The 12,667-nt window shown below is 36.2% G+C and overlaps 1 protein-coding gene across 1 annotated transcript; it reads right to left on the reverse strand.

The window, feature by feature from the left end:
* Window positions 1-10,843: 10,843 nt before the first annotated feature.
* Window positions 10,844-12,081, reverse strand: LOC104111317 (subtilisin-like protease SBT2.4). The gene is made up of 3 exons (XM_009620993.4): window positions 11,924-12,081; window positions 11,671-11,818; window positions 10,844-11,205 (listed from the first exon to the last, which is right to left on the reverse strand). The coding sequence occupies exons 1-3, from the start codon at window positions 11,995-11,997 to the stop codon at window positions 11,143-11,145; spliced, it is 285 nt and encodes a 94-aa protein (XP_009619288.1). The 5' UTR covers window positions 11,998-12,081; the 3' UTR covers window positions 10,844-11,142.
* Between the last annotated feature and the right edge of the window lie 586 nt (window positions 12,082-12,667).

Here is a 12,667-nt window from a genome sequence, read left to right on the forward strand (position 1 = left end):
CTCTTAAGTAGAAACTTAAGTTGGAAAAGTCAACCGGATGTTGACCTATGTGTAAACGATCTCGAATTCGAATTCTGATAATTCCAATAGCTCTATATGGTGATTTTGGGCTTAGGAGTGTGTCCGGAATATTATTTGAAGGTCCTCAGAGGAATTAGGCTTGAAATGCCGAAAGTTTAATTTTTGAGAAGTTTGACCGGGGGGTTGACTTTTTGATATCGAGGTTGGAATTCAATTTGGAAAATTAGAATACCTCTGTTATGTCATTTATGACTTGTGTGCAAAATTTGAGGTCAATCGGACGTGATTTGATAGGTTGCGGAGTCGTTTGTAGAAATTAGAAATCTCAAAGTTCATTAGACTTGAATTGGGGTGTAATTCATGGTTTTAGCGTTGTTTAAGGTGATTTGAGGGTTCGACTAAGTCCGTATGATGTTTTAGGACTTGTTGGTATATTTGGTTGAGGTCCTGAGGGGCTCGGGTGAGTTTCGAATGGTTAACGGGTTGGATTATGGACTTGGAATTCTGCTGGAATTTTTCTGATGCACCATCTGGTTTCCTTCATCGCGTTCGCGAGTGGAGCCTCGCATTCGCGAGTGGAGCCTCGCGTTCGTGAGTGGAGCCTCGCGTTCGCGAAGAGGAACTGAGAGGCTGGCAATATTTGCTCTTCGCGTTCGCGAAGAAAAGAACACGTTCCCGAAGGGTAGACTGGGTGTGCATCGCGAACGCAAGAGGTGTTACGCGTTCGCGAAGAAGAGAGGAAGCAGCCGAGGACCCCAGGTAATTGGTCTATGCATTCGCGTAGGGGGTGTCGCTTTCGAGTAGTAAGGGGGAAACGAAGCATCGCGTTCGCGATGGGTTGGACGCGTTCGCGTAGAAGGCATTAAGGCAGAGGCATTTTGTGCTTCGCAAACACGAGGGTGATGTCGCATTCGCGAAGGAGGAATTTGGACGGGAGTTATTTTGTGCTTCGCGAACACGAGGCACTGACCGCGTTCGCGAAGAAGAAAAGTCTGGGCAGTGAGTTTTTGACGATTTGGAGCTCAGATTTGAGGCGATTTTGGGTGATTTTCAGAGGAAACAATGGGGTAAGTGTTCTTAACTCAATATTTGTTAAATTACCCGAATCCATGATTGTTTTTATCATTTAATTGGTGAATTGAGTTGGGAAAATTTGAAAACCCTCTTGGTTTAAATTGAAGATTTGAGGGTCGAGTTAGGGTCGGATTTTGGTAAAATTAGTATGGTTAGACTCGTGGTTGAATGGGCTTCCGGATTTTATAACTTTTATCGAGTTCCGAGGCGTGGGACCCACAGGCGATTTTTGATCTAATTTTCTAATTTTTTATGGAAAATCATTATTTTCTTATGGGATTAATTCCAATGAATTTTATTGACTGAAACGAATTATTTATGACCAGATTTATTGGAGATCAATTCACGAGGAAAGGACATAGCAGAATAAGAATTTGGCGGTTTGAGGTAAGTAACAATTATAAATCTAGTCCTGAGGGTACGAAACCCCGGATTTTGTATCATTCTACTATTTATAGTGACGCACATGCTAGGTGACGGGCGTGTGGGCATGCACTGTTGGGAATTTATGACTTGGTCCGTCCCGTAGCAACTGTAAAGTTGCATACTTTGGTGAAACCATATGATACTTATATGTTTTAGAAAGAATTTCTGTAAATTGGGCTAAATGTCATGTTTAGGCCTTGCGCCGATGCTGTTTTGACCCTTAGGGGCTGTTTCTTACCATCCTCTCATTGTTTTCGATTGAAAATCTATACTCAGTCATATTTATACTTATTTACCGCATAACTCAGTTTTATGACTCTATTTTGATGCACATAAATATTTTGGGCCGAATGCCCTGTTTTACTGAAATGCCCGAGTATCTTGAGAGGTTTATGACTGAGTGAGGCCGAGGGCCTGATTTGTGAGGATTAGTATGGATCGGGACTGCCCTCCTGCAGCATACTTTATTATTATAGCACGTGAGTTGTCCGTGCAGCACGTGAGTTGTCCGTGCAGATTATAGCGCTTGGGCTGAAGGAGCCCCTCCGGAGTCTATACACACCCCCAGTAAGCGCAGGTACCTACTAAGTGCGAGTGCCGAGTGCTGAGTGACTGGGAGGTATGAGTGATTGTGAGGTATGCCCGAGTGGCAAGAGTGATTGTGAGCTATGCCCGAGTGGCACGAGTGACTGTGAGGTTTGCTCGAGGGACTGTTTATGATTTCATCATTTTTTTTGCTCACCTTTGCATTTTTTTCTCTGTCTGAAAACTGTTGAAAAATATCTTTAAATGATTTTTACTGGAACCGGGTTTAAACGAAATGATTTGATTCAAATACTGATTTTTAAAGCATGTTGTACTTTACTGAGATTTCATAATATGAACGTTATATGCTTTATTGCTCGTCACTACTGCTCAGCCTTTATTTATTGTTGTTACTTACTGAGTTGGCGTACTCACGCTACTCCCTGCACCTTGTGTGCAGATTCAGGTGTAGCTAGACACGGTAGCGATTATTAAGTGTTATGGTTGCAGATTTCTTGGAGATAGCAAGGTAGTTGTTTGGCGATCGCAACCCCTGCTCTTCTCCCTCTTATCTTCCTCTAGATGTATTTAGCTATTTTCTAGGCTGAGTTAGCCTAGATGATCTTGAACACCTTGACCTCTACACCATAACTCGACAGATGAAGCCCAAGCTAAGTAGTTTGAACCTCCCATTAAAGGTTCCGAGGTAATAATAGCACTAGAGCTTCCAGAACTCATGTTTCTAGACCCAAAAGCATCAAATCCCAAAGACATTGTTGCAAATTATTACCAAATAGGAGAAAGAATCAACTGTAATCCATTGAAACAGTGTACGGAAACACAGAAACAGAATACTGAAATACTGTAGTTGCCGGAATCTACTGTAGCTGCCGGAATAGTACTGTAGCTGCCGGAAAAAACTCAAAGTTGTCGGAATGAAATGAAAATAGTAGGGGTAGGATCGAAATTACCAGGCGACCCAACTGTTCTGAAGGAAGATTTTCAAAAAGTGGCCGGAAGTGGTCGTACGCGCCGGCGCATGAGCTCACGTGCGTGAGCTTTTGGTGGCGCGTGGAGGTGCGTGAGGAGGCTGCTGCAGGAGTTTTTCACTGGGGTTTGGTCGCCGGACAGTGACGACTTTTGTGGTAGTGTTGGATTTTGCACAACACTGACAGAAATGAAGCAGATAGAAAACAGCCTTAAAAAAGTATTGATTTCTCTTTCCCGGAATCGCTGGAATTTATGCACAGCGATTTCTCTTTCCCGGAATCGTTGGAATTTATGCACAGCGATAAGTCTCTCACAATTGCTCTGATACCATATGAGAAGGTACGGGAGAAAATATGTTATTGATATTAGATGAACAATACAATACAAGAGGTCCTTATTCATAGCTATACTATACAAGGACATACTACTCTTCTACCAATGTGGGACAATATTACACTATATACATGCTGTAAACTAACAAACTTCATCAAAAATAACAACTATCAACCCATTATGAGTTTCAAGACCTAAAATCTATGACCAGAAGATGATTATCGTTTTTTATTTCTCTTTTTATAACCGAGAAAATCCCCGAAGGCAGTGCTTCACAGTTGAAAACTCGATTGGTAATGGCCCCTCTACCCTTGTCCACTTAAATATCAGGCTTTTGTTAGTAGCGATTTGAACCCAAGACGTGCACCTAATCGGCTAATCCACACATCACGCACTCTTAGCATTTGACCCTAGGGGCTTATTTCTCATATTTTTACTAGAATTACGACCAAACATGATTTGTGGAAGAATGATATTACAAAAATATAGCCCAAAGAGGTGCGTTGTATTTAACGACCACCACATGATTCTATGGTTCTATTTGAATAACTGTTAATATCCTTTTTCTTTGATGTTACAACTTGAAAACAAATATGTGAAAGTCTTCTGCATGAAGAAAGGTAACAGGCAAACACAAATCAGTTGTTTAGTTGATCAAAATAAAAGAGGATCAATCAATTGTTATCAAAGGGCTCTAAAAGGAACGAAAAAACATTAATCTCATCATAATCTTCTCCAAAATATCATTACCTCCAATTATCAAATATATATTGAGAGTAGAGATACTGATTAATTTTGATGGATGACATAGATATCGATCCTCAGAAAGGACACTTGGAGGTCGAATGGCATATCAAAGGAGCCATTTCGATGAAATCTTTTTATTGCAAGCTACTAGCGAATGACGCGGAATTGCTGCATATCACCATTTGGATAACCAGAGCTCCAGCGAAGGTGCGTTCTTCATGTGGCTGGCAACTAGGTAAGCTCAAAAATGAGTAAAAATGGCAAACTCCCCGTTTTATGGGGGTTTTAGGTCCGTGGTGCCACAAGTGACGTGGAGCGCTGCCTGTGGCGCCATTTCCAGAACTTCAGAAGTCCCAATGCTAGGGATAGCTCCTCACGCTACCCTGGACGTTGACGACGACGGAAAATATTTTCCGACACGGAAATGGGCATAACTCTCTCATACGATGTCCGAATTCGACGATTCGTTTTTGCTATGTCTGCAAAATTTTAATGCGGATCTAATGATTCAATCAAAACTGTAATTTGGAGCTCATTTGCTTAATATGATACCACTTATTCTTAAAGAAACGACGTCGAAATTACAATTCACTCCTCGATTTGGACTTATGAGTTTATGAAATTTTCAGTTTTATAACTCGCGTCGAAACATGCCAAATCAATTCGGAATGAACTCAAATTTTGCATGCAAGTCATAAATGACATAATGGAGCTATTCTAATTTTCAGAATCGAATTCCGACCCCAATATCAATAAAGTCAACTCCCGGTCAAACTTTTCATAATCTTCTATTTTTCAACTTTCGTCAAAATGCGCCGAATTGTCCTACGGATTTCCAAATCCAAATCCGAACATGCGCCTGTCACGACCCAAAAACCTAATCTGTCGTGATGACGCCTATCGTGGAACTAGGCAAGCCAATTCATTTCCAAACAAACCGATATTTTTATTTCAAAGATAATTTTAATACTATTTAACATAAAACCTTCAATCAAAGAAAACAGAAGTGCAGAAAAGAAAAGCCCGACATCGGGGTGTCACTAGTCATGAGCATCTACTACAATTTGAGTCTCGGATTTAGGCAATTTTTATACAATTTTTACGGGAAAACGTTGGGATAAGTTTTCCGTATCCTATATAGATTATATTTCATGATTTTATACTCATTTATATTATGAATCCGTGAATTTATGGAAGAAAAAATAGATTTTTATAAAATCTTTCAAAAATATAAAATGAAGATTTGAAGGTCAATCTGATGTCGGAATTCAATATTTTTGTATGATTGAACTTGTATCAGAACGGGTGTTCGGATTTCATGAGTTTTTTCGGGATTCGAGATGTGGGTCCCACTGTCGATTTTTAAAATGAATTTCGGATTTTAATCCGAAAAATTAGTAAATTCATATGGAATTAATTCCAACGATTCGTGTTGAGTATATTGAATTGTTTGTGACTAGATTTGAAGCTTTCGGACACGAATTCGCGAGGCAAAGGTTTATTGAAATCTTGAAATTGGTTGCGAAGCGAGATAAGTATCGTGGTTAACCTTGACTTGAGGGAATAGAACCCTTGAATTATTTGTTATGTAAAATTCATGTGAACGACGTATAGGCGAGGTGACGAGTGTCTATACGTCGTCAAACTAATTATTTTCCTAATTATTTGAAAATCATAAATTATTTTAAATCATGAATTAATTATTATATTAATTGTTTCTCTCATATTCGTTGCTCAATATTATGCCTTGAATCCATGTATAATTGCTACATGCTTATTTGATTTATGTGACTTAATTGCTACTTGACATTTAGCATACTAATTATTAAATTACCTATTTCCTCCTTAATTTCCACAATTAATTGCTACTTGTCATCACTTATTTTTAAATAAATGATAATTATTATATGCTTGTTGTCTTATAATTTCATATTAATTATTGCATTTATTGGAGTAATTTCTTTTATAAGTATTGGTAAATTATATTATTTGAGGAGCGGGTTGCATGCCGCAACAAAAAGGAAAATGAATATATTGGAGGAGCGGTTTGCACGCCGCAACAGAATTGATTGAAATGAATATATTGGAGAAGCGGGTTGCAGGCCACGCCGCAACAGAATTTATTGAAATGAATATATTGGAAGAGTGGGTTGCACGCCGTAACATAATTGATTGAAAGATATATTGAGGATCGGGTTGTACGCCGCAACAGGATTAAATAAAAATGAATATATTGTGGGATAATGTGAATATATTGTGGGATCGGGTTACACGCCGTAACAGAATTGAATGTGAATATACTGTGGGATCGGGTTGCACGCCGCAACGAAAACTGATTGAAATAATAATTAGTTATGACTGACGAGTTGGCTTCAACTGTTGAAATAAAATACCTGTTTTATTTTTATTATTATTATTATTATTATTATTATTATTATTATTATTATTATTATTATTATTATTATTATTATTATTATTATTATTATTATTGCGTACAAGTTAAAGTAAGTGACCTGTCTTAGCCTCGTCACTACTTCATCGGGGTTAGACTCGGCACTTACTCATACTACACTCCGCACTTCTTGTGCAGATACCAGAGTTGGTCCCAGCGGCGTATAGCATATTTGCTAGGATTCAGCTATTCGCAGGAGACTTGAGGTATAACTGCATGACGTTCGCAGTTCTGAAGTCCCCTTCCACTTTATCATAGCTGTGTATTTCTTTCAAACAACTTCATTTTCATTCATAACTTTATTTGCATTATTCTAGTAGCTACATGCTTATTTGATTTATGTGACTTAATTGCTACTTGACATTTAGCGTACTAATTATTAAATTACCCATTTCCTCCTTAATTTTTACAATTAATTGCTACTTGTCATCACTTATTTTTAAATAAATTATAATTATTGTATGTTTGTTGTCTTATAATTTCATATTAATTGTTGCATTTATTGGAGTAATTTCTTTTATAAGTATTGGTAAATTATATTATTTGAGGAGCGGGTTGCACGCCGCAACAAAAAGAAAAGTGAATATATTGGAGGAGCGCTTTGCATGCCGCAACAGAATTGATTGAAATAAATATATTAGAGGAGCGGGTTGTACGTCGCAACAGAATTGATTGAAATGAATATATTAGAGGAGCGGGTTGCACGCCACAACAGAATTTATTGAAATGGATATATTGGAGGAGCGGGTTGCACGACGCAACAGAATTGATTGAAAGATATATTGAGGATCGGGTTGCACGCCGCAACGGGATTAAATAAAAATGAATATATTGTGGAATCGAATTGCACGCCGCAACGGAATTGAATGTGAATATATTGTGGGATCGGGTTGTACGCCGCAACGAAAATTGATTGAAATAATAATTGGTTATGACTGCCGAGTTGGCTTCAACTGTTGAAATAAGATACCTATTTTATTTTTATTATTGTTGTTATTATTATTATTATTGCATACAAGTTAATGTAAGTGACCTGCCTTAGCCTCGTCACTACTTCGTCGAGGTTAGGCTCGGCACTTACTAGGTACATGGGGTCGGTTGTACTCATGCTACACTCTGCACTTCTTGTGCAGATACCGGAGTTGGTCCCAACAACGTATAGTAGATTTGCTCTGATTCAGCTATTCGCAGGAGACTTGAGGTATAATTGCATGGCGTTCGCAGTTCTGAAGTCCCCTTCCACTTTATCATAGCTGCGTATTTCTTTCAGACAGCTTCATTTTCATTCAGAACTTTATTTGTATTATTCTAGTAGCTCGTGCACTTGTGACACCAGTTCTGGGATGGTATTTAGACATAGCTGTTATTATAGATTATTCACTCTATTTCAGACTTTGTTTCCGCATTTGTTCCTTTATTATTAATTAATTTAAAATTATTTAAAAATGGCTAATATTATTCTAACGTTGGCTTGCCTAGTAAGTGAAATGTTAGGCGTCATCACTGTCCCGAAGGTGGGAATTTTGGGTGGTGACAATTTTCAAGAAACCGACCAACTTCAGTTGGTTTTCCAATTATATTAGTATTCAGAAAATCGACCGATTTTGATCAGTTATTTCTGTCAGTCATTTTAAAACAACGACCAATTTAGTTTGGTAATTTTATTTTTTTTAATAAAATCGATCGAAATTGGTCAGTTATTTTCATAAAAAAATACGATTAAAGAGTATAAATAAAATAAAGAAAATTTTAAATCGAAAGCACCAATTGTAAGTATCCTGCCACAGTACAAACCCCAATTTAAATTCAGATGATGCATTTTTTAATGACATAATTTTAAAAAGTCGACTGAAATCGATTGGCCTTTTTCTTTTAGGTCGGGTGTGGAATTTAATGGACCGATGAAATCGGTCGGTTATGACCGACCTAGTGATTTTCGATTGTTTTGATGGAATTTCTAGTAGTGGTTAGTTACACGCATTATCACCACTCTTAATTATTTGATTTCTTCGAAACTAAGTTTTGACCATAATTATTTATGTAGACTAGTCCAAAAAATCTCCAAGTTTAGATGAGGAACGACTAATTATTATATCGTTTACAGTATGTTGTCACTAGAAAACACTAAATAATGCAAAGAAAGTCGTATTTTACTTAAATGTAAATACGAGTAAATATAAATATAAAATGAGAGGCTAAGGTCCATTTGTTTGTTTTATTTCTTCGCTTTATTGTGATTTGCTTGGTCAACTACATATTGATTGATAACTTGAATAACTTGCGTCATCAAATTGAAATACATCATGAAATATTTTAACCTTTGGAATTATATAAGCTCCGTTACATCACTTTTTGTTTAATATTGAGTGTTGACACTAAATCAATTTGATTTGACAAGTGGAAGGAGACGAGCGAGTCAGTGAGGAAGGCTAATATAAAGGCAATCACAGTGTGAGGAGAAGAAAACATCTGAACTCCAGTTTAATATTTTTTGAAAATCAAAACAGAAAGGAAAAGGGAAACTGTAAGAAAACTGGAGTAGCAAAAAAGAAGAAAGGAAAAAAGAGAGAGGAAACGAATTGTATGAATAAAAAGGAAATAAAACTGTACACATAAGAGAAAGGGAAAAAGTAGGAAAGTAAGACCTTAAAGATTTCGTGTTCCATCATTTTGACATGTTAACTAAAGACTACTTTTCCGGTTCCATTTTTAGTTACACTATTTTTTTTATTAGTCTGTATAAAAAAAAGTCAATTTTTATTTGTAAATAACTAAATTTAAACTTCTTATTTTATCGTAATAGGATGCGTTTATAGATTCAAAAATTTAGTAACATGCTTAAGACTAGTCACAAATTTTAGTTTTTTCTTTTTTGAGTTCCTACCTAGTCAAACACTGCCATATATGTCGAAATGCAGGAATATAACTTTGTGAACATGAGTATTAAACATGTTTTTCTAACATACTTGGTGGAAGAGAAAGAGACATCAAGGTTTTGGCCATGCACGTTGAAATGAAAGGATTGACAAGAGTTAATTATTAGCCATTTGTTTCGACTATATTAAGTCGTGGGGAAGAAGTAGTAGGGGGCAACAACAATGAATTGATCATCATCGTCCAAAAACACACACAAAAAAGAAAGATAAAAAATAAACAAATAACTCTAACAGAAAAGGTGTTGCATGTGAAGTGTTGTAGTACAATTTGTACAATGACCCCCACAATTTATGTCAGGCAACTTGCTCTCAAACTTTGTTGAAAAATAGAAGCATTGCGAGTGAAAAATAATAATTCTGTCCTTCTCTATAACCTTAACTAGATAAACTGCTAAGGCTAATGAAATGCAGTCTATGAAAAGTTTCACATCAGTCTCATGAATTTCCACAACTTACACTACGTACTGAGGATTCTGCCTTTCTTTGTCTCGCCATATTATTGTTTGTGCATGCTCTGTGGACGACAGGCTCAAATAATCTACGCATATGGACCACCCACAAGCTTGTCGCTCTCTCACTCTCTCTTTTGTTTTGTAACTTTGTCCGTAGTTGGGCATGTAAACAAAATTCTATAATATTGATAGCTGAAAAGATTGAGTATATACATATAAAGTGTATATATTCTTAATAGCACGAGACTTTTTGAGTAAGATCGTATGAACTTGACTCAAAACGGATAATATCGATGAGACTATATTAAATATTTTTGGGCTAACTTGTGCCTTGTACCCGTATAATTAATGAATTTGACGAGAGTTTGTGTGATTGTGTCCCATGCATAGTTGGGCTAAATCTCAATCTGGTTCATCATATATATATATATTCGGTACACATATATTAATACTCTTTTGAATTATACTGAGTTTGTGCCAGTAAATTATTTCATCAAAGTTAACACCAAATCATGCATTCTAGTCTAAGTTAATATGAAGGAGATCTAGAGAGGTCATAAAGAGAAAGTATGACAATCAGGACACATAATAAGAATAAAGAAGCGCAAGAACAAGAAATAAACATAACACCACCAAGATGTGCGGCGGAGCGATTAAGTTTCATCCACTTCAATTAGAAGTCTCGAATTTAAACTTTGAGAATGTACATGGTAGCTTTAGATTCCACCCACTCTCCACATGAGAAACAAATCTCTCACTTTGACTAAGTGGTAATTAAACACGCTCCATTAATGGTTGTTTATTTACCACTCTATTAGTGCCGGCCATCAGAAATCTAATTATTTTATCCTTTCAAAAGACAGAATTGGATCAATGGGACTCAGACGAGGCATTAATTACACTTTCTATCACGTACTAAGTAAAAAGTGAAATACATGGTCGGGGTAGGGATATATATTGAGAGAACAATAATTATCTAAAGTACAATAATGACTTCATATATGCTTTCGTACCATAAGACGAAGCATTTACTTACACAATATTCTTGCCTCCGATCCACCCCACTTTTTTTTTTTATTAATTTTATTTTACTCTTAGTTTTCTAAATTTCATTTAGCAAGAAATCATTGAGCAAACTCAGCCTCAAACAGTAGGGGATCACGCCTCCTCCTAATCTTGGCCGGCATTATGCAAGCTCTTGATTTTTCTCGACAACCCTCACGTCTTTTGCAGATCGAAGCAGATTAGCCTGTAAAATTGGTGAAATGCCAATTATAACATTGAGAATATATAACAGAAATTTTTTGTGTAACCATGGTGTTCGGGCCAGCTTGCAAGTATCTTGACTAAAAATAGTATTCAAATACCAGAACATCTTATACACCAGAAAATAGTAACAAGTAAAAATGTGTGTTTGGCATGAATGAAACATTTCAGAAAACAGGTCATATTCTGACAATCAAAAACAAAAATATATTTTACTTATAAGTCGTGGGTTCAAGCCGCGGAATCAGTCATTAATGTTTGCATTGGGGTAGACGATATAAATCACACTTCTTGAGCGTGACCCTTCCCAGGCCCTAGATGTTTTGGTGCACTGGACTGACATTTAGTCGATTTAAAATAGTTTTTAAATTTTAGAGAGACAAAATTTCTTCTGTAAAATTGAAGGTTTTCTGTTATAGCAAACAGTCGAGAGATCATAAAAAGATACCTGATGATCTGTCATTTCTACAGCAAAGCCATCAACAATAACTAATGACATTGTCTTGTTGTAGCTGCCTGGCTCAAGGGTGTTTTCTAACAACTCATCATGTTTCTTGCACAAGTACAGATCAAGCTCTTGTGTTCCCTTCTTCGTTCTATGATATAATATTATTTATGTCATTTTCGACAAATTAGTAAAACTAAGAACATAGTTTGTAGAAAATGATTTTACATAAGATAAAAGGATGATTATATATAACCTGTTGGATTTAAGGCGCTCGTATTCTGGATCATAGTTCATGAAAACAAAGTAAACTTCTCTTCTACTTGCCATTATCACCTCACTCTCTCCTTCAACTTCAGATTTTTCTCAATAGAAATGTGGTTGAGGAAATATAAAGCTCAAGAAGTGGCTATTTATACAAAAAGAGCAAGTAGATTTTGGTAACGCCAAGGATTTTCTAGCTCACTTAAAGTAGCAAAAATAGTAGTGGCTTTACAAGGAGAAGAAAGTTTTGACGCGTGGAGAAGTGGATTTACTAGTTACTACTCAATAGTAATGGCAACTAATTAGCTATGAAAAAAAATATACGGTCAAATCTCTCTATAATAATCTTGTTTATTCCGATATTTTTGGGATACTATAGTGCAAAGCTGTTATAGAGGATATATATAACATAACATAAAAATCGATTTCGAAAAAAACTTGACTTTTATAGTGAATGACTGTTATATGCAAATGTTGTTATGGAAATATCTGACTGTAGTAATAGAAATAAAGGATTTAAATAACCAATACCAAAAATGTATGTCCATTTCGGAGTAGCTAAAAAAATTAGATTTAAGTTATATACATGAATACTATAATAAAGATTTCACATCGTTAGTGTAATTTAACTTATAATAATATCATGTTATTTTTTATTTATTTTAGGTTATCTTTTAATGCTATTCCATTTGTCCCACTTTATGTGACTCAATTTAGAGTGCGCTGGGTCAAATTA

Source organism: Nicotiana tomentosiformis, chromosome 12, assembly GCF_000390325.3.
Source record: "Nicotiana tomentosiformis chromosome 12, ASM39032v3, whole genome shotgun sequence".
In the NCBI taxonomy this organism is placed as follows: Eukaryota; Viridiplantae; Streptophyta; class Magnoliopsida; order Solanales; family Solanaceae; genus Nicotiana; species Nicotiana tomentosiformis.